This window comes from Sinocyclocheilus anshuiensis, unplaced genomic scaffold, assembly GCF_001515605.1.
Source record: "Sinocyclocheilus anshuiensis isolate Anshui unplaced genomic scaffold, SAMN03320099.WGS_v1.1 scaffold828, whole genome shotgun sequence".
Lineage (NCBI taxonomy): Eukaryota > Metazoa > Chordata > Actinopteri > Cypriniformes > Cyprinidae > Sinocyclocheilus > Sinocyclocheilus anshuiensis.
Genome location: NW_015549604.1, coordinates 77,062 through 100,611, shown reverse-complemented (window position 1 = coordinate 100,611; position 23,550 = coordinate 77,062). Strand labels below are relative to the sequence as shown.

Genomic DNA, 23,550 nt, shown 5'->3' with positions numbered 1-23,550 from the left:
CAGAAAACTACGTCAGTATATCATCATAAACACAGCCGTTTTTGTCTTACGTGAACGTAAACAGATGAGAACACACATGTACAGTATTTTTTGATCTGCGTGCGTTTGGTGTTAAAGAGACAGCAGCCTAATAAACGCGCTGCCTATCATTAAAGGTAGGGTATGTAATTTTTCAAAAACACTTTAGAAAACTGATTGGGGCCGAATAGCAAAACAAACTTGTAGCCAATCAGCCGTAAGGTTGTGTCTACTAATGATGTGGAGGAGAGAGCGCTTAGTGCACAGGATGGACATTAACCAAGCCGAGCGACAGAGATGGCTGGGGTAGGGGCGTGTTTGTTTTGGTGATTTCAAAAGTCAACATTGGCTACCAGAAATCGCTGTCACTATCATGTACAGGGTTGTGGAGTAACGGAATAAATGTAACTTAGTTATGTATTTAAAATACAAAATGAGTAACTGTATGTCTTTACAGTTTTTAATAGGTAGTAATCAAATTAGTTACATTCGAAAAGTATTTTAGATTACCAAAGTGATTACTTTGAATTTTGCTATGGTTTTTATTTCATTTAAACAATATTGTAAACTGTAAAGGGCAAATAATGTAAACAGAAATTAGTGATTTTCTGCTCCTGAGTTCATACCCCTTGCAGAATATCCACAATTTCAATAGTTTTTACAAAATAAGAGGATCAATAGCATGTTATTTTTATTTAGTACTGTCCTGAATACGCTATTTCACATAACATATGTTTACATGTATACTCCACAAGACAAAATGACTGAACTTATAAGTAATGACAGACAGGTAATATTCAAAGGGTAAATCTTTCTTCAGAACAATCCTCCAGCTCCTGCACGTTCTCAGCAGGTTTTCCAGCATCTTCTGCATATTTGAACCCTTTCCAACAATGACTGTATGGTTTTAAGATACCATCTTTTTACATCTTTTTAGTAAATTATCATGCAATTTCTAACCTGGAAGTGAACTAATCTTTCTTCAGAACAATCCTCCAGCTCCTGCACGTTCTCAGCAGGTTTTCCAGCATCTTCTGCATATTTGAACCCTTTCCAACAATGACTGTATGGTTTTAAGATACCATCTTTTTACATCTTTTTAGTAAATTATCATGCAATTTCTAACCTGGAAGTGAACTAATCTTTCTTCAGAACAATCCTCCAGCTCCTGCACGTTCTCAGCAGGTTTTCCAGCATCTTCTGCATATTTGAACCCTTTCCAACAATGACTGTATGGTTTTAAGATACCATCTTTTTACACTAAGAACAATTGAGGGGCTCATACACAGATATTACAAAAGGTGAAAATTAACTGATGCTTAAGAAGGAAACAAAATGCATTAAAAGCAGGGGACGTAAACTTTTGAACAGGATGTGTACATTTTGATTTTTTTTTTTCTCCATTTAGTACATGCCCTTCGAAGACAAAATAACGACAATTTACCCTGTTCATCTAATTCAAAAAGTTTACACACCCCAGCTCTTAATGCATTTGTTGCCTTCTTGAGCATCAGTAATTTAAGTAATCTGCATTTTTTTTTTTTTTTTCTTCACGAAATATTGTGGAAATCTGGTGTTATTAAAAATAATATGCAGTGGAAAATCAAGTTCTATGTTTGGATGTTATTTTTCCATAGAGCAGGGAATTTCCTATAAAATTTTAAAATCCATTTTTGCAAAGGTTGTAATGATTGAAGTGTTCTTTTGATACTTTTCGTATACTTCATATCGTATACTTTTAATTTAGAGAGAGATTTCTGAAAAGTATTATAAAGAAAAAATTATTTCTATAAAATGAACATGCAGCATATTTAAAAATATAGGGATCGATGGGTTGTAACTTGCATTAACCTGAAAGTGAGTTTCTCTTTCGGTGTGAACAGGCATTTTGTTTGTTCATACTGCTTTTGTTTCAGTCTTGGTGTGCTTAAGCCTTAAAAGTTACTTTTATTGCACTTTTATTGTATTGTTTTGCTGCTCACTTGATTTAGATGTGTCGCTCAGCTCTACTTTAAAGTAACCAAGGTAAAGTTGGAGGTGGACACAGAGCCTGAGAGGAGGTAATCCTGACACATTTACTGTAGAAGATGATGATGAACATAACGGTTTCATGTTCTAAACTGTATGAAATCCCTTTTGTCTCTTGGCAGTGCACTACGGCACAGATGTGGCAATCCCCTTTAACATAGACACATCCACCCGCTCTGCCTGTGAGATCAGCGATGACCTGTGGAGCCTGGTTAATACTGAATGGTAGACCAGGTGCACATGAACAGTGTTAGCTAAAAATTGTTTTTATGCGTGTATGTATGTGTATGTGTCTTTATAATTCTGTTAATAAATTGGCCTCAGTTGCCCCCTTGACTCGCACACCACAAGATGTCACTATGCGTTCACAATTCCCCCTACAGCCTGAAAATGCACTTTTTGCATTACTAGAATAGCATTTTCTGAGTTTTGTTATAATTTGCTCTCTGTTAAAAGGCTCACCTTCTATTTCCATGGAGCAGGGAATTTCCTATGACATTTCAAATCAGTTTTTGCAAACATTGTGATGAAACGTAATGAAATTAAGTGTTCTTTTAATACTTATTGGATAATTTATAGTGAGATATTTCAAGATTTCTGACAAGTATTACAAAGGAAAAACGAATGAAAAGGACATGCAGCATATTTAAAAATATAGAGATAGATGGGTTTTAACTTGCATTAACATGAAAGTGAGTTTCCCTTTCGGTGTGAACAGGCGTTTTGTTTGTTCATTCTGCTTTTTTGTTTTTAGTTTTGTCGTGCTTATTTCTTAATGGTTACATTTATTGTATAGTATATTTTTTGCTGTCGGACAAAATCCAGTTTTTAGGATTTATTGACATGCCACTAAAAATGAAAAACTCTTTAACTGAAACTATGGAGGTATGTTAGTGATGTATATTTATTTTTAAAGATGTGTGTATATTTAGTTAGGTTATTAATAAATTACTCATTTTATATAGCTCCTGCCTAAGGTTAATTTAAATATTTTTAATAGATGTTTTTAAATATAAAGTGTGAGGATGTTGATATAACATATATTCAGATATGGTTTCACTTTCATTCAGAATGATTTTATATAATTTCCCCGAGCTTCGTGTAAGGCACTTGCCTATTTTTTTTCCCCTCATCTTTTCTTTCAGTACTTTCACTACACTACTTTCACTATTTCTAATTTCAATACTTTGGGATGTTATCTGTCAATGCATATGGATGGGTATCTTTTCCAAAGCCTAGTCATCTTACTCTGTTTGCGTGACCAATTTAACCTTTGCTCATTTAACTTCAAAAATTAGTCACATCATGCCCTTGAGATGCAGACACATGCCTTTTCAGCTTCGATAAACATCCGGACTGGCACGAGCTTATGACCTTTTTTTCTGTAGGGTTTTTTTGCAAAGACAGAACAGAAAATTGTGTGTGTGTGGCTCATGTGAAAAGACAAAACCACAATATCGTTTAGTTTATGCTTGGTTAACATGTGGTGTGAGTGTGATTGAGGCACCTGGAAATCAGCTAGACTCACTGTGAGAGCATTATTTTCAAATTCTTATATGCACTTTAACCATTTAGATTTGTGCATTTGCTGTTTTATAACATAACAGTGGATGGGTTTTCCACTGCATCTGAACAAAATGTATGTATTTACATACACCTACATATGTATATTTCTTTCACCCTCTATTTTATTTTCCATGGGAAACAAAGGGCAGCGCTTAAATGTAATCTATAGAAGCAAACCCTAATCTATGTAGTGCAAAATAAATAACTTTTTACTAAAAATACGGGACTAAACAAAACCAAATAGCATACATTCAAGAAAACACTTTTTATTAATGCACTTATAAAAGATTTGTTTTTAAGGCTCATAATTTAGGATCAACAAAATACATTTAAACACATATGAATGCATCGTTTTCAGTACACAGACAGTTTTACAGAAATGCAATATTGCTTGAATGTCAGTGCTGTTTTTATCACTACAGACTGCTACACTTAAATGATGCCATTCCATACAACAACATAGAAACTTTGTTACAATATTTATAAAATATACAATATTTATATAGCTTGTGCCACCTTAAGTCATTGAAACTATATTTCTTGTATAAGCAAATATAGAAAAGTATAGCACACTTACATTTTTAAGGGGAGCTTTAACATGAAAAATGTATTTCTCAAAAATACCATTATAAGAGGAAAACATTTTTCAGTTTTTATTTGCATGCATATGTATTCTTAAAATGCCCCGAGGACTAACGTGCTTGTGTGTGGAGGCATCAACCCGTAATTTTTCTTTGCGTCTTTTCACCACAAAGTCTCTGAACATTTCAACTGCTATTTGGACTGGAGGTGAAAATGACTCGCTACACAAGCTCATTATTTTTGAGAATCCTCACACGAGTCTCGTATAACATCAGAAGAGTTCTTTTCAAAGCGTATTTGCTCAATTCAGCTGTACAACTGCTTTTTGTTTGCTGTTTAAAATCCTATTTTTAAAAAGGCACCGTAGCTCTTGTAATGCAAGTCTGACCCACAGACAATCCATTTTAAACACTGGTATTTATCACAGTGAAAAAAATCCCACTTGTCTGGTCTACCAGGCTCTCTGGTAGCCTCGTGGTTTGCTTTAATGCATGTAGAGGAAACCAAGTCTTCTACACTGAAGTCCAAAACACAACATTTATGAGTTTAATCTCTCCTGAATTCATACTTCAAGCACCTCAAACTTGTCCATTGGGCAGTTTTATAAATATTCAAACTGAACCAGGAGAAGTTAAACTGTCCATTAAGGCTTGCATTGTCAGTTTGAACTTAAAGCGTTGTTCTTCCTCAGCTCTTCAATATCCTCGGGTAAATAGCTTTAATAGTGGATGGTGTGAAGTTCCCCGAGGAGACCGTCGTTTCCAAGCCCTCCAGCCTGTGTGACGGCACCTCAACCCTACTGGTGCTACAGTCCAGGAAAGGCATGCCAAACTTCTTCACCTGTCCATCTTTTGATATCAGACAGTAGCTGCAGACCAGTCTCAGAATGGCTCTCCGCATGTCTTTACTAGTTAGGGTGTAAATGATGGGGTTTAGGAGCGAGTTGATCATGGCGACACCCAGGAAGTAGTCCGCCTTCAACAGCACCTCGCAGCTTTGAGCAGGGCAGCAGAAGTCCAGCAGAAGGAGCACAAAGAGAGGCAACCAGCAGGCGATGAAGACCCCAAGAACGATGGTGACCGTCTTCAGCAGAGCCAGATACTTCTGGGACTTCCTGGCCAGACCTTTGCGCTGAGGACCGCAGCCTAACCGCTGGGTGTTGAACTTCACAATGCGGAAGATGCGTGCGTAGAGCACCACGATGGACATCAGCACCAGGGTGAACACGGTAATGCAGAAGAGGATGAAGCTCTTGGCGTAAAGAGGCAAGACGGTGGAGCATTCGTCCAGACGTCCAATGCAATTCCAGCCCATGATCGGGAGAATGCCGAGGAGCACCGAAAGAACCCAACTTGCACCAATCAAACCGAACATTCGGCCACGCTTGGCCCCTTGATACGGCTTCATCCGGACCATCGTGACGTGCCGCTCGATAGCTATAGCGAGGAGACTGATGACAGATGCAGAAAGTGTGATAAACACACCACCTTCTCGAAGAAACCACAGCACTGGAGTCATTTTGAGAGTGTTTGCGCCCGAAGTCACGATGTTCACCATGTAGGTGAAGCCTGCAAGCAAATCGGAGAGCGTCAAGCTGCCCAGCAGGTAGTACATGGGCATGTGGAATTTTTTGTTCTTCCATATTGCCACCAAAACAATGGCATTTTCCACCACAATGAGAAGACAGATGATGAGAAACACAATGGCCTCGGGTTTCAGTCCGTCCCGGTATTTGTTCTCTTTCAGCTTTCCAGTGAAGTTGTAATGGGCCACGATGACGGCGTTGCTTTGATACTCCCGAAACATTCTGAGCAGGTAACCTGGAGACGAGGTGATCGATGGCAGAGTTGGAGCAACAGTGGCGCTAGCAGCGTATGAAGCTTCCATTCTTCCGGTTTCTTTTGCTGTCCTTAAAGACGATTCTTAAGGATCTCTGTAGTCCCTCTTATTGCCATCTTCCAGCAAAGCACAGAAAACAACTCTCAGGAGGATTTAACATAGTAGCAATAAATCCTTGTATTGTAGGCTCATTTGTGTTGAAAATTTTTACTTCTTTCCTTCTTGATGCTCAAATCACAGCTTTGCTATATTCTCAAAGGCCACCAGAGGGAACTGAAATAAAGCATTAGAAAATAATGTTCAATAATTATGGTAAACTTATTTTAATGACAAACAAAATATATAAAAATACACTTAGAAAAATTAAGCATAACATAAATTGTTTTTAAAAAAGCATATTTAATAGAATATTTAGCATTTATCATGTTCTGTTTCAATTGTTTAATTATTCTTTCATGGTCAATATTTTATTTCAGTGTAGACATAGTAGACAGTAAACAATTTTTATCTAAACAAGTGGCCATTTTAACAGACTGCATTTAATTAGGAATTCGGAGAAAACAAAGGAATAATTGTAGAAAATGTAATAAAATTTGTGTTTGAGTATTAAAATTAGTATACTGTAAAACATACAGTAATGTAAACAACAATTAAATAAATATAAAACAAAACAAACAGCTGTACCTGTCAAATTTATCTAAAAGAATGGACATTTAATTTTTCCGGATGTATTTATTTATGACTAAGGGGGGGAAATTAACCTTTGTAATAAAGTAAACCGTGTTTGAGTATCAGTATTAGAATTAGTCAGTAGGCTACACTGTAAAAATATACAGTGCTGTAAAAAAAAAAACTAGCAGCTGTTGCTGTCAAAACCTTTACCATAAAAATAATACAGTGATGGAGTAGCCTATTGTAAAGTATATTTTACAGACATGAAATGTATGTATGTGACATCAAATTATACAATGTTAATATACCAGCCTATTTTAACTATTAAAATGGTTTGTTAGTGTAAAATGTTGGCCTACTGATAATACAGAGATTTTACAGATAAAACACTATTTTAGTATTGTAGCTACTGTAAAAATAGCCTATACTGTAGCCTAATACCTTGATAAATACACATTTCCTTCGTAGATTGTCATACTTTTTTTTTTACTTTATATTTAAAAAAAAAAATACATTTGCAGTTAATTTCCATGTATCGTTTATTGCAATATGAAATATTTACAGTTGCCTATAGGAAAATCCTAGTTATTAAATTAAGAGGTTTACTTACGCGTTTTTACATTTTTCAACGGTTTATTACCGTTTCTTAACCATTATTACCAGTTTTACAACGTAGTTGGACGATCACACGATGCAAACATTTTCTGCATAATTATTTCGGTAAATAGTCACAATAGTGTTGCGCGTATCGCGAGCAGAGCATCGTTTACGCATTCGTGCCCACAGGCTGAATTAAGACAAATGTCAATCATTTTATAAACTACAAAATGGTCGAACCAAACTTTAACCAGTCTGTGACTGAACGAAAAGTCCGCGTCCATGCAAAACCACTCTAGTTTACATACTGCACCCTAGCTCAGTTCTCCTAAACTGACTTTAATCTAGCCTACATTCAAATGTAACCTCGCTCATTCGTGTAAATAAGCGCAGTTTACCGTTTAAGTTGGAAACACTGAACTGTGCTGGAAATGACAAATCCTCCTCTTCTCCACTATCTCTCCCCCATGTCCTGCGTACACCTGACGAGCGCTGCGCCCGGCAGCTGAGCTGAGAGCTGAACCTTGGATCAAGACTCGTCCTGAAGTGGGCTGGTCTTGGCATTCGCCTTTTCTCGTCTTCTGTCTGTGGCTGCTGATGCAGCACTTATGTATGGGTAATGAATTGCTTTGCTAACTTAAAGGTACTTTGACATTATATAGTTCAGTGTTTTGTTCAGATCTATAAAGTTGCAAAAAAAATACACACTTCATAACGTCAATATACTTCTTACGTGAATAATTTTTTTCTTTTCTTTTTGTGAGTTATAAGCATTTTGATATATATGTTTGTGGGGCTTATAATCAAAAATGGGAAGAAAACAAACAAAACATATGTGAAAAGGTTTTACTGTAAAAAAAAAACAGATTTAAAATCTTTACTGAAAATAATATTTCAAGATTTAAGTATTTTAGTACTTTTTACTTGACCACTTTTGAAACATTACCTTTTTTAGATTACAGTTCAAAGATTTGCTTTTAAAATATTTCTTTTTGTGAGACTTGCATCCTCACTTATTTGATGCTAATAGTTAACATTAATTATTTTCTTTTTTTTTATTTAAGAACTCCTACATTTTTCACCATTTCTCATCCTTTTACTCAAACACAAGACTCATAATTGTAATGCAGGATGTTTTGAGCTTTATTGACCTCTACAGTATTCGCTATCTTCATTCTGACGTGCAAACAGGCGCATAAACAAGTATGACTAAATAAATAAATAACCCTGGTTATTTTGAGTATATGCACAAATACGTAAAACATGAGCAGTCTTGGAATTGCATTGGAATTACATAAGGCAGCGGAGAGTGTGAGTAAGTCAGAAGCCGGATCCTGCTTTCTTAAACAGGAAACACTGTCATTGTACCTGGAAGGGAGAGGGATTTCCTTGAGAAACACCTATGAGGTCATACTGGGCCTTGCCGAACAAAGCACTCCAGAGGAACACCGTGTCCCCTCTCTGAATGTGGAACAGAATAGCTGCTACTTTAGTTTTAAAAAAATTACCACTTAAAGTAGGTATTATGCAACTATGAGATCTTGAAAACATATGGAAGATGGATTCATCGTTCTATGACATGAAATGGGAAAAAGTACCGAGCATTGCATGCTTTCAGTTTTACTGGCAGACGTTAAGCACATGGGAGAGGTCTTGTTCACCTGTTTACAGGACAATGAGGGCCCACATTTTCAGTGCTCTGCACATTCTGCTGCTTTCCAGTGGGTGGCCGGGGTGCCAGAAGTGAACGCAGTTGCTTTATCAGTCTTTTCTGCTTCTTGCCCTCAGGCTCCCGTAATGGCAATATCAGAGGGGCTCCACCTCCTCACGAGAAGCTCCAGCCAGCAGACAGACTCATCGCTCCTGCTGTGTCTGGATATCTTGGGCTCAGCATGTTACCTACATTTACACACAAAGGCCTGATATTCAAGCACTCTACTCTGATACTCCCCACAGAGACTGCTGGCTCACCCTGATTCTTGGCTCCTGTTTCAGACACTTGTATGTCTGGTGCTCCTGTGATACAGATGTGATAGTTCCCGAGAAGAAGTAGGTGCAATTCAAGAAGTTTATATGTGATATTTTTTCCATACAGTGGTCATTTCACCATTGGCATTTCCCTGTTGAGGCTACTAATGCATTATACATTACTCCAAAACCATTTGTTTCAAAATATTAAAAAGGTTATAAAAAATTAAAACATTCAAAATAAGTTTTTTAAAATGTTTTCTTTATTGAACCCCCCCCCCCACACCAATAATAATAATAATAAATTAAAATGAAATAAAATGTATTTTTAAAATCCCTCATGAATGCTGTTAGATTCAACTAGAAAATACTATTTCAGTCTTTCCACTTTAAAATTTCATGTTTGATGCAATTTATTTGCCATTTCCTGTTCTTATTGATTGCTTGTTGGCTAGCAATATCTGAGTGAAAATTGTGTCTACACCAATTTTTTTTAGTGTATGGTGAAACTGCTACACTATAGTTAAACTACATATATAATCTTGTTTGTTGTGTTTTCTGTTGTCTTTATTCATCACTCAAGCATTGTCATGGACTTCAATGGGCCAATCAGTTCTTTACCACTGTGACGACTCTCTTATTCAATTGACTGAAATTTCATCAATTAAGTGTTCAAGTCATCAGTGAAGTGTTAAAAAGCTTGAAATCACAGTTTTAACCCAAATGATCCAAATTAACTGTCAGAGATCACAAAGCTTTTGCCAAATCAATCAATTTGAACTTTATTCTCTCTGGCGAAATCGCATTAGCTGAATACACAAACTTTACACAGCTCAGCCTTCTCTTTCAATTCATTTTACTGTTGTTATTTGTGGTTGAGAGTGATGGAAAGACACTCCCTTAGCTGAATGCTGCTATGGTGGTGTGGGAAAATGCCATTAAATTTCAGTAATTAAATTCAGTCTGTTGTCACACAAAGAGTCTCACTGGCCACTGGAATTATTGAACTTGCGTCAAACCAACAAACATTTAGATGACCATTGAATAAATCCATTATTCCAGCTGCGGAGACCTTGACTCATCCCGGATTTTTTTCCAACTTCAACATTAATATCTGGGAAGCATTTTACGTATCCCTACCAATTCAGAAGAACAACACTGTGATTTCATCTGCATGTAGTCGATGCTTATCAAAGTTTTCTTAGGTTTCCTTATAATAAAATAAGTGTTTCCTTAGGTTCGAGAGAGTTCAGCATTGACAGTTCAGAATAGAAGTTATATTCGCACTTTGTTATCCTTGGCTTGGTGGAAAGGCTGGACCTATGAGGTCATGAGACTTCCTGTGTCCTATGAGGGGGTGGGTTTGACTCTGCCCAACTGTCTAAAAGCCTTAGCTACCAGAAATAATGACAGACCTGCTCTATTTTAGATTTTAGTGAACATAACTTAAACTTAGCGCTTTTAAGCTAATAAATATCTGGCTGAAACATTTGAATGTTTAGATTGAATTTGAAAAGTTCCAAAGGGAATGGTTGAAATGATGTTTGTATTATCTTTGTTTAAAAATTAGTTTCAGTGGTGTCTCAGAACAACAGCGATTAACACTGGCATGTTGTTATTTAAAAGAAAATCTTGGATTATTTTTTCTTCCATTGCTTGTTGTTTTGCGCTCTTTGGGGGCTCATTTGAAGCCCTGTTGTCTGTCTCCGAAGTGACTCAACCATGTTGTGTGCAGTAAACAGCCTTTGGCCAGAATGCTGGTTAAACACAGCGAGCCTATCACAGCCACAACAAACTTTGAATGATGGGTCCTTTGTTATTCGAATTTGCCCCCTATCATGACACTCAACCGTCGTCTGGTGGTGGGATTCTTTGACTGACAGTAATGCACAAAAACAAACCCTGTTCATGAAAATATATTGATTTAGTCTGTCGTTTTTTTAGTGTTTGCAGCTTTCTAGAGTACAGCCTGAATCGCCTGGCTTTAATAAGTGAACTTTCTCCTGGCAGCTTGCATTGACAGGTCTCAAGCTGTAAAATTTAGATTACAGTTGGATGCATCTGAATGTGCAGCTTTCGTTGCCAGATCAGAATTTCCGTTTATGCAAAATAGAAAGAGACGGAAAAGAGTGTTTCGTGGCAATGGATGTTGTTGTGGTCAGCAGGGATTTTTGGTACAAATAAACACAGGAAGAAACCGCCATTTGGGACTGTTTTGATTATACTGAAAGCTTACATGTATACTATAGACTTTCTACTAACTTCCTCATTTCCTGCATGAACTTCATGACCAATTCTTCCCACTCGAGATTTGAAGAGAAACAGCAAAAAAACTTGTGTCGTATGTTAGATTTTGCTATGCATTCTTGCTCATTTCACAATACTGACTTTGATTCTGAACTTTTGAGTAGCCTACATTACTTCTTTTAGATCAGATACAGTCTCAGACCCAACAGTGAAAGGAAAAGTTCAGCCAAAAATGAAAATCCTGCTGTGATTCGCTTACCCTCATATTGTCATTATTCACTGATAAACTCTGAAATGGACTACAAAAGTCATATGGACTACAAAAATGGCACACATGCATATACTATTTAACAGCACTTGCCATTCTCACATTTCTCATGACCAAATGTGCTCAAATCATGTTTGATTTGGGATACAAATGGTCAGTGCAAAACTAATTTTGAGATTGTTTCTCTATAAAACTATAGTATGGCTTCAGTTTTTCACTTAGCATTTTATCTCAAATCAAACATAATTTGAGTACATTTGGTCGTGAGAAATGTGAGAACAGTGTGTGCTGTTAATAGCTGAAAAGTAGTGAGGAAAGTCACACGGATATGGTGTTTTTTGTGTCAGTTAAGAACGGGATAGCCCCAATTCCCTTTTGAAACGAGTGTGAGTAAACGATGACAGGATTTTTATTTTTGGGTGAGCTATTCCTTCAACACCTTCCCCCATTCTTTCTCTTTCTCCTTCTTTCTGCTTTGTTCTCTATCAGACACATTCTCTGATAAGCCCTGGAAGTAACCAGAGATAATGCGTCATTCCTTTCTCGTACATACACAATTGCCGCCCTCTCCATTGACAAAATAGTTTCACATTCTCCATTATTTCTCCACCATTTGTCACTTCAGATTCACATACTTGCTGGCCTCATCTACCACATTGATGCAGTGGTCTATGACATTGTGCAGTCCAGCAACCCCCAGCTCCACACATCTGGGGGCTGATATACAAAAGGCTGTTTTTTGTATTTAGTCATTAGTCTGGGATTCAGTCCTATGAATGAAATATGGAGGGAAATTTCGCTTTCCCACATTCAAAGTGGGGGATTACAGGAGTGGGATGGCTGTGACTCATGAGAAAGCCCTCTTTAAGAAGTCTATAAACCCCTCTGAAAAATCACGCCTCCGCTTGACATTTTATGAAATGGTGTTTTTTTTTTGTTGTATTTAGTATACATTCGCTCCAATTTGATGCTGTCACGAATAACATTGTTTTTCAGAATGTTTTGGTCTGTTTGAAGAAAAAAGTAACATTTTGTCATGGTTATGGTTCCAATATGTTACCCAAACAAACTTCTTATAGTCTCACAGTCAATTAATCTTTGCATTTGGACATGAAATGGTAAAATACTTAAAACAAAACTGTTGTGAATGTGTATCTTTAATTTTATGTTGTCATAGGAAAAATCAGTCACAAACCTACGTCACAGTTCGGTTCCGGGTTCATTTCCAATCGGGTATAAACGAAAAACGACTCGCGGTTCAGTCAAGCAGTCAGTTGTGAACAGTAACCGCTCTGGGGTATGTTTCCCAAATTAGCTAACTATGGTCATCGTCAACTCTCATCGTTAGCTAACTATGATCGTTAGTTCCATTTAACTCTATTGGTAACGACAGAACTTGCAACCATAGTTGCTTTTGGGAAACACACTCCTGAACATTTCACTGAGCTTGATTTAAACCGGTTAACTCACGAGCGAGTTTGAGGCTGCTTTGTAAATGTTTTTGACTGACTCATTAAAAAAAAACCTGTTCCAAAGAGTCATTTGTTCGTGAATGCTGCGCTGGGACTCTCTGATCACTGTTTGGTTCATCTTCTACCAGCCTACAGGCAGAAACTCAAATCTGCTAAGCCTGTAGTGAAAACTGTAAAAAGATGGACTGCTGAAGCAGAGCAGGATTTACAGGCCTGCTTCGAACTTACTGATTGGAGTGTTTTTGAGGCTGCAGCTACTGATCTGGATGAGCTTAGTGACACCGTGACATCCTACATCAGTTTCTGTGAGGACATGTGTGTTCCCACCAGGACTTATTTAACATTTAACAACGACAAACCTTGGTTCAGTGCAAAACTCAAACAGCTTCGCCAGGCCAAAGAGGACGCCTACAGGAGTGGGGACAAAGACTTGTACAAACAGGCCAAATACACACTAAATAGGGAGATAAGAGTGGCATCAGGCAGACGCTACAGATCTCTGTGCACTAGAACATCTAGGCATAAAAACAGTTTTTTCCCCCATGCCATCTCCAGCTTAAACCGCTAACATATGAATCATTACCTGCGTTCTGTAATTCATTTCCGTAATTCATTCTACATCCTTAATTATTGCCTCTTTCTCAAGTATTATGTAAATACATATGCATATCTCTTTATTTATACAGTTCTATATAGAGTAAATGATGCACAAATCTGTACATAAATCTACTGTTCCGGATTCATACACATTTATTGTTAAGTTTTACTATTTAAATGTTTTTTTGTTTTGTTTTTTCTGTTCTCATGTCAGATGTGTATGTATGTATGTATGTATGTATGTATGCATGTATGTATGTACCAGGAGCACCTTAAAAAACCACAACAAATTCCTCGTGTGTTTGCACACCTGGCGAATAAAGCTAATTCTGATTCTGATTCTGATTCTGATTCTGATTCTGAATCGTTGATAACAGCTCGCTCTGTGTTCGACACGCATTAGCGAGATGACATCTGACGAAAACACGCGTGGCTTGTTAACTAGATTTTAAATTTGTATCGGATATTTTACGTTTTTGTCACGTTTGCGACCATTTTAGTCTTGGTAGTGCTCTTTTAATTTCTCTTAATGGCCTGTGATGTTACTTTTTGGAATGAGAAAAGTCACGAACAATGGGAAAAACTGCAGCGTACAACATTTTTCTAAGATGCTAAAGACATCCACCCCCACAGAAAGTGTCTGAAAGTTTACGTTCACACATGGTCCTACTCGTTTTTTGAGTAATTTCCTCATAATCAGATCCAGACGCCAATGATTTGGCACTTGAGGCTGTTTCAGCAACGATGACCAAAAATATCTCTGAAAAATAGTTGTCCTTGATTCGGGAAGACCACTAAGGGGGTCTGGCATAGTAGAGAGATCAAATATAAACACATTCTTGAGAGGAACGGTATATATACACATTGTGATCTAGAGTTTATTTGCTCAGAGAAGCGAGAAATGAATCAAAACAAAGATCCAAAGTGACGTAGAAAACGTTAACTTTAAGCCCTGTGAATATAAATTCACACTACATAAGGGGTCGTAGATGGAGGAGAAATTCAATGTTTAGACTGTTCTCATCCAGATATCCTGTTTTGTTTTAAAAAGATGGCAGCTCGAAGATGAAAACCTCTTCAAAGGGGTTATAAAGATTCTTGAGTGACGCAGAAATAGGGTGGTTGGTAAGTTGTGGTTGGTGCAGAACGCTCAGTGCTGGTAATTCTGGGATGACTGCGTAAATTAGTCGGTATAAACAACTATAAACACCACATCTATTATCTAATGAAGTCACGTCACTAGAAATCAACAATGTCCACAGGCTAGGAATGCTAAATAGTTGATTAAGAAAGGACAAAATCAGATCCTCACTTTAGTTTTGAGGTGTCTAGATGGTTAATAAAGGGGGATTTTATGAGACGAGCAGGTCTTAGACGAGAGTTTCATTATTCGCTCTGAATCATTTCAGGGCGGTATGTAGAGTTTCATCAAGTTACATTTATTTGGTTTCATGAAAGAAAGTTTGCAGACTTGAGTGATATGTGGCTTGATATTCCTAAACAACATTAACACAGATTGAAACATTTTTTCCAATGCATTCCGCTTCATCTGATGGATCTTAAAATATGTGATACTATGTGGGAGTTAGGCCTTCAAAATATTTTCAATACTAAGCAGTCAAGCTCACATTAATGCAGAAGTAAGTACAGACTTTTCTTGAATAACATTTAGTGTCCCAAACTAAAGTTTGGGAGGTCCGTGTTCATGTATTCCTTGATTTTTCCAGAATGCCTCCATTACCCAGCTCCACCTTTAATATTAGGTGAGGTAGTGGATTTATACACAGCTTTTGTCTCGCTGTTATGCACAACAAGTCTTTACTCTTTAGATGAGTACATGAACTCTGTGTGAGAAACCGCGTGATCGCCCATTCGGACTGTGGACTTGGCCTCTATCCGGTCACAACGGCACTTGTGACTTTCACATTGGCTGACTCAGAGTGTGCCTCTGGAAGTCATTAAAGCTCATGTAGTCTGAGTGAACTGTTCATTAACAAAGAAAAAAATAACTCGGTTAGTTTACTATTTGGCAAAATTCTGAGGCAAGGATAATGTGGGGAATTTTTGTGAAACACACGGAAGGTGCACTCATCCCTTTCAGGACTTATTTGGCTTTAAAACTGGAATATTTCCCCACCCTAGTGAAACATGTCCTGAGATCCAGCTTGGCTGTCTGAACCACACAAATATTTTTGTTTTTTTTGCCACTCACAATACACACTTTTCAAGATACAAGTTTAATTTTGCTGTTTGCAGTGATTTATGGTGGTGACAGTGGTTATATAACTTAAAAATTGCATACATTACATGATGAAAACTTTAGATTGTGGTCTATTTGAAACCATAGTAAGCTAACGCTTAACATACAGACCATATATATAACCCCAAAAATACTGACCAAATTTAATTACACACTAAATTAACATGCCTGATTTATAACATATACTTTACTTACAGTTTCATTGTCACCAATAAAGACAAAAGGAATATATAAAGATATTATACAGAGTTCATTAGGAGCAGATGTGCTTTTCTGTGATTGCTGTCGAAGTGTTTACATTCGTGCAGAGGTGAATTAGGAAATATACTCAGCTGGCAGACGGGACTGGAATGCTGATGTCATTCACATAATGTCTTTATGTCAAACATGCTTTAAGATGGAATATAAACAAATTCCATTAGCTGAGAGTTACATTTCCTTTCAATAAGTACCATACCACAATAGACTATTTATCACTGACACTGTGACAAAGGAAAGCAATAGAACCAGTTGAACACACTATAGAACAGACCGGGGCTAGTTGTCACGTGGGAAAGTTGAACTATATCTCAGTAACAGTTTTGAGTCAAAAGTGTGGGTGTTTTTCATAGTAGTTTGATGTATTTGCTTGTAAATGTCAAGGGGCACAAGTTCTTAAATTACAGTATTTATGTTTTTGTATGTTAGCTTTTACAATATTTGCAATTTCATTAATCCTTTTGTGCTTTATCGTTGTATTTCTGTTTGATCTGTGCTGGGGAAAAAAAGCAAACATTAAACAGCCTATAAATGCTACTTCATTTCCTATAGCTTATACTTGCCAAAATGTTCAGTTGCCTAGATTGTAAGGAATGCCTACAGAAATTTAGTTTAAACATACAGTGTAGTTCATCAAAAAGTCTCCAAATGCTGTCTTGGCATTAGACTTCCTCTGGCCACGTGCCATGTTTATCATTTCAGCATTTTTTGTGTATTTTCTAGTGGTTTTCAAGCTGATCTGGACTGTGTTAAGTTAATTGACCAGCTGGCCTCTGCTTAGATGCACATTTGGGTAGTGATGACGGGGGTCCTTATACAAAAATATGAGCCCAAGACTTTAGTCTTTCCTTCTCATCTTCCTCCAGACTTCTTCAGAGTCTCTAAATAGATGACCTATTTTTCATATGAACCACATCACTCAAACTCTCCATATCAGTGGTTCTCAACTGGTGGGTCACAGGTCTGCTCTCATGGGATTGCAGAAAGAATCATAAAAACAATGCTAAATGCAAAACAAGAAATGCATTTAGCTATATAATCACGCACAGCTAGTACATTAAAATAAATAGGCTTTTAAAACAGAGAAGAATGTATAATAATATTGTTGATGTCAAAGGTCATGCATCCAGTCAAACTCAACACTATGTTGATGCACGTTTGTCTGTCAAACACAGACAAAAAAATGGTAATACATGTAATACATTTCAATGTTTGAACAAACTTCTGTACTGTATTGGGTCGCCACATTGTAACATGGACAGTACTGAAGCAAAACCATTGGAGAATCACTCATCTAGATCATCCTCAACCTCAGTTTGCTTTTCTGTATTACCCATAAGTCATTTCCAAGCATGTCTGCTTTGTCCTTGGGGATTTAAATGGCAGTCAGACATGTTTAAAGTAAAAAAAAAAAAGTGGCCCTGTAGGATTTCCTGAGGAAACAGAAAGAAATAGGATCACTGAGTTTGTTGTTTTCCATTTGCATCTGTTGACCGAATCTGTCAGTTGCTGAAAAAAACACACACTTTACCTGAAACTGAACTTTCACTAACCAATTTGTTTCTCAGATGGAAGTTTGGCTGCGCTGACACATTAACTAGATACAATATGATTGTTTGCCAACTGAGAGAGTCTCCATCCAAATACCACTCACCCATGGAAAACTCATTTTTTCAGATGGTGCCTCATTATAAATAAATCAGAAACAATGAGATATTTGTTCTCTCATCTCGGGTGTTATGAAGCGAGATGTGCAGGCATCTACCAGCAGTTAGTTGCCAAAGACCAAAGTCTCACATGCTGGGAAATAACTGTACCAACTAATAATTTGTATACAAATCGTTGTTGGCAGTAATCAGTGAGCTCCAGGTGGAAACACAATGCACAGGTGTAACAGGTGAACTTAGCAGATAAGATGTGAAATCTGTCACATATGTGAAAGTTAGCTTCTGTGAGCATGTAACTCCTTCTCACTTCCAGTTCACGCTGAAGAACTGAAAAGCCATACTGTCCATGATCTAACACATATGGTGTGATCTAAACATCCAGTTCATCTTCATTTCGTTTGCAAATACAAACGTACATTTTGCAAAAGCTACTAAATTTTTGCCCATAGCAATTGTTTAGATTTGCACATTGCTTGTGTTCATATTGGAAAACTTTATGCTTATAGAGTGCTAAATGATCAAGAACTTACTTTTTTTTTGTGATATTGACCACCTAATTGTATATTATTCTACATATATGCAGCTACTTACCAAATAAATTAATAAATGGACGTGATGTGGATTCTGAATTTGCATTATTTTATTTTGTGAGAAGAAAGAGACCGTTGATTTGAGAAATGAAACTAGCACAGCTATTTTCGAAAATATAAAACCTAAAAATATCAACCAGTGACTGACCAGATTAAAGTATTAAAAATAATTGACAGTGCCACAGCAAAATAATCGAGTTTATTCTTTGACTAAAGCATTTTTACCCTATAGTCTGAGAAATAATGACAGAATCAAATGCACTGTTGGTTAACAGCTTCTGCAAAAGCCCAACACAATGTTTATAGGTGTCACAGACCCTTAGCTAGGTGCTAAATGCGCCCTTGTTCCACTAAATGCAACCTGTTACTGAGCACAGTTCTCACATTTGTGTTTGTGACATTGTTTCGAGCAAGCACAAAACTTTGCATCTTGAAACTGTGGTTTTCAGGGTGGAGTAGCTGTGACTTTCAGCACCCTTTCTGTGGCGAACTATTTTAGATGCCAGGAAAGTTACGATTCTCAGGAACTTGGACAATGTTATCTATAGCACAAAAGCAGTGTAATTAAACAAAACACTGTCACTAAAATGTAGAAAACTACTCTATTTTTTACATATGCTTGCAAACACTCCTGACAGTATTAAAAATGTGCTTATCAGCATTTGGGAAACAGGGGGTCAGATTCTATCAGTATCTGTCCTGATAGCGCTAACAGTGAGGATCTCCATACACTGACGTTATCGAGTCTGTTATCAAGAACATCCTGTTAGTTCTCAGATTTGTCGTATTTCTTTTTTTATCTGTTGCTGATTATGTTTTGACCTCTTGTTTAGGCTCCTGCGCATGCAAGGCTATTTCCTCAAGGCTCATTAGATGTTGTCCCTTACCAAAAAGAAGTATACTTCAAGTTTATTTTATTAAGTATACTTAAGTAAAGTTCAAGTATATTTTAAGTATACTTTATGTAGTAAGTATACAAATATCAGTGTACTAGTAGTATACTTGTAAGTGTACTATTTCAATACTCCTTGGGACTAAATTGGCCCCCTTTCTAGTATATAAAAGTATACTTTTAAGTATATGTCCCTATTTAGGTATTAATTTGTATTAGGGTTGCAAAAAAAGTGGAAAATTTCCAGTACATTTTGGAAACTTTCCAGGATTTTTTGGAATATTCCAGGGATTTTTGGAAAGTTTCCGGAAATTTACCGAAAATGTTCTACCCCTTTGCAACCCTAATTGGTATAGATTTTGTTACAAAATATTAAAAGAAAGAACAGGGTATCTGCTTGTAAACAAAAACATTTTATTCTAGCGTCATGCATTCTTTTTTATAAACACTCGAATGTGGGTAATTTCATAAATAAAAAAAATTAAGAAATAAATACACAATATTTTGAACCAAAAGCTGAAAAAAAGACTATGAATTGGATTCAGAATGATAATCAAAACGTAGATGGAGTCGATCAACACCCCAAAGCTTGACAGTCATTACCTCTTCATGGGTCGACATTTTATTCCATAACGTTACACAGTTTTGATGCTGTTTTATGTCTGATGACCGTGTTAGATTACATGTGGAAGCATCTGTTGTTTCGGTTTCTTCTTTGCTTGTCTTTTGGAAATTCTGTACGGAAGATGTGTACTAGCGCCCCCTACAGTATAACAATGAAAACATGGATTCCTGGAGCAAAAGAAGTATACTAATAGCACACTTGAATAAACTTCTTTTTCGTAAGGGGTCCCATGCTTCCAGAGGATTTCTACAGGAAGAAGGCAGTTTTACTTGGATTTTGTATAAATGTCAGTGGTGTTTCCTAAAGCTGAATTCACTTTGAACACCGTAGCCTGCAGCAGCAACACTCTAGCATCATGATGGGGGCTTTTGCACAAGTAAACACCACACAAATGTTCTTCGTGTAATTCTTAATGTTTTTCTTCATTTAAAAACCCTTATGTAAATTTCTTAATGTAAAAATCTCAAATAAAAAGGACTGCATATCACAGAAACAGCTCTGGAAACAGTCATCAGCCCACATTTAGCATAGGCAGTCTGAATCAAAGTATCTCATTGAATGGAATAGATTTGCATTCTGCGTATATTCTTTTACAACCAAATTCTTTCCTTTTTGGTCATTGAGGTCATATGAATATATTTCCACACTTCTGTCTGTAGCTCACTCTTCTGCAAGAACGTTTCTTCGTTTGAAGTGCTTGTACATGTGTGTGCTCATTAATGTGCCTACATGTGGAGTTATTTATAAATATAGAATGCATTGTAAACTGCAGATGTGTTAGAGAGAGGTGTCGACGCTTTCACTGTACGTACTAAATAAAAATGTTGAAATTACAGTGAGAACATCGGTTCGTTTCCTCTCAGCATTAGTCTGGCATTAACCTCTGTGCAGCCAGTAATTTAGTAGACCCTGGGATCCACCAGAGATTCATCTCTGTCTTTAATGGGGCAATTTCCCAACCCTCTCCACCCTTTCCACCCTTTCCATCCTTCTCACCCCTCTTTTGTTCTCCTCCCTTTTCTCTGCCTCTTGCGCTCTCCTCCTTTTTCTTGGCCTTGCGTCTGTTCTGTTGGTTTTGGGGGTTGGAGAGTGAGGCCTGTCATTACATGATCTCTAATGGTCTCGAGGAAACCAATCCCTGCTGCTCCTTTATATTTGAGATGACTCTGAAACATATGGAGGCCTAGATAGGGGACAGGAAGCTCTTTTGACAATATGTAAAGAAATATTGCTTTGACGTCTGTGTCTCTTTTTATCACAGGAAACTTTAACTTACTGATAAAAACAGACGCTCCACATCACATACCTTCCATGCTTTATTTATTTCCAAAACCACAATCTGAAGGAGATCTTGACAGGCTCTACAAGAGAGATTGTTTCTATGGTGCTATTTCTACTTAGCTTTTAAAATTCTGTATTTCATTATGTTTTTACAACAGCTTTATTCTGTTTTAGAACTTTAACATGTTTTAGAAAACTTATCTTTAGCATTGCTGTGTTTGACCTGTTATGGAGCTCTTTACCAGTTACTAGTGACCAAGAAATGATACCATAGAAATAGTTCATGCATCTGTAGCTAATTTATGCTAAAATAAAAAAAAATAAAAACAATTTGCATAAACATTTTTTACACTCACTTGAGGTGGTTTTTGATGTGCGAAAAAGGGTTGATCGAATAATGGGAGATGGAAATGCATTTGTCGAATAATTTCCTCCATGCACATCTAAAAAAAGTCATGTGACTTTGTGCAATGGGACAGCATAACTTGAGTAACCAGTGGACTGATTTTGATGCACAGCATCTGAAATGTTGTTATGGTCATTATTAAATGCCCGAGCAAAGTCTGTCATCAAAGCATTTCTGTATAATTGTCTTACACAACTGCGTTCCCAAACAGCAGGCATCCACCTCCGAGAGCAATGACCACATTTATTGTGTTTCGTCTGCTTTCTCTGAGGCGCAAGCAATTTATTATAAATGAAAATTATTATATTCAGTGGCTTCTCCAACTTTTCTTACTGATATTTAGTGCCAGTTTATCAGGAAGTGACGATTTTGTTCACTTTTTGACTTGTTGGATGGAAACAGTGCTTATTCCCAAATGTTTTATGCGATAATCCAATTTTGCCGATAAGTAAAATTCGCAACTTTGGATGGAAACCCAGCAATTGTCTTCTGAAGTCACATGACAGCCTTTTTTGTGAAACAAGAATGAATTTTAAAGTTTATTGGTGTAATTTATGAATCAATAGCACCTGATGGAAGTGCAAAAATAATGGCTGTTTTCAAACAAGTTTCCCAAATACTCTTTTGGGAAGTATTGGTTTCTTTGTTTTTTCGGTCTGCAGCTTTTTATTTTTTTTTTTTATCACAGCTGATGACGGTTCATTCACAGTGGTCTCTGGATGCTAAGCAGGTACATTACATTTTTTTATATTTTAACACACTTTGAAAAATACACAAACTATCAATTCTAATTAACACGTTTAATTATTTCACTTGTTTAATTGTCAAATCTGGCTTTAATATATGTTGTGGTAAAGAGGAATGTTTATGATAAACTTCATAAATGATAATAAATTTGGTGTGCTTATTAACTATTACATGGCTTCAGAAGCCTTACTGTATATAGCACAGAATACTATTTTTATGATGGTTTTTTTTTTACCTTGACAGCATCCATCCCCATTCACTTTCACTGTATGGAAAACCTTTAACGACTCCCTTCAAAGCACTGAGAATTTCACTGTGAACGTCCTCATCCTTTTGTTACTCAGAAACAACGTTGTAAATATCGAATACTCCTGAACTACTTTAGAAAGCCCTTTCAAAGGCCTTTGCCTGTTTCCACAGATCCTGAGATACTCTTATCTAAATTACGCCTTATCCTCAATTGACAAAGCAGGAATCTAGAATGCATTGTGCTGTAGAAAAGATGAGTTTGCAGACTGATAAAATTCTTGTTTTGGATATGAACTGTGCGACTGTACTGCTGCAGGATACCAGGGGTCACATGGATTGTTCTTGACTTGGGTTTACTTCCTTTGAACCGAAGCGGAAGGCAGCTGCCGTACCTTTGATCAGGTATTGCAGGTGTTTGAATTCAATTTGGCTTTCTTTGGCTTTAGTAGGTATTTAAAAAATGTTTTGTAAATAATGCCAAATGTTGGACAAGTAGTGAAAAATCCTACAGTTAGTATCATATACTGAGGGAAACAGCTTAATGATATTGATCCAGGAATATTATCTGTTGACATATTAATGTAGGCCACATTATTATGTTGCATTATGCTCTAAAATCTTGTCTGGACAGCTCTCCTGTCAGCAGTCATGACACGGTTATCATTAATAATCTCAGGCATGTCACAACATAAAGCGATATCCACAGTTGGGTTTTCTACAT

General features: G+C 36.8%; 2 protein-coding genes across 2 annotated transcripts in view; one reads left to right on the top strand and one right to left on the bottom strand.

The window, feature by feature from the left end:
* Window positions 1–2,031, top strand: part of LOC107658700 (protein KRI1 homolog) — an 18,644-nt gene extending 16,613 nt beyond the window's left edge. The window contains exon 20 of the mRNA XM_016447354.1: window positions 2,010–2,031. The gene's annotated coding sequence lies outside the window, so the exon portion shown is untranslated. The remainder of the gene's footprint in view (window positions 1–2,009) is intronic.
* A 1,861-nt stretch (window positions 2,032–3,892) lies between these two features.
* LOC107658699 (sphingosine 1-phosphate receptor 1-like) lies at window positions 3,893–7,834 on the bottom strand. Its single transcript, XM_016447351.1, has 2 exons — window positions 7,701–7,834; window positions 3,893–6,306 (listed from the first exon to the last, which is right to left on the bottom strand). Exon 2 carries the CDS (start codon window positions 6,079–6,081, stop codon window positions 4,882–4,884), a length of 1,200 nt encoding a protein of 399 aa, XP_016302837.1. The 5' UTR covers window positions 6,082–6,306; window positions 7,701–7,834; the 3' UTR covers window positions 3,893–4,881.
* Window positions 7,835–23,550: the final 15,716 nt, after the last annotated feature.

What these genes read in the sequence shown, in the direction of transcription:
- LOC107658699 (XM_016447351.1), bottom strand. Translation starts at nt 6,081, where the DNA reads ATGGAAGCTTCATACGCTGCTAGCGCCACTGTTGCTCCAACTCTGCCA.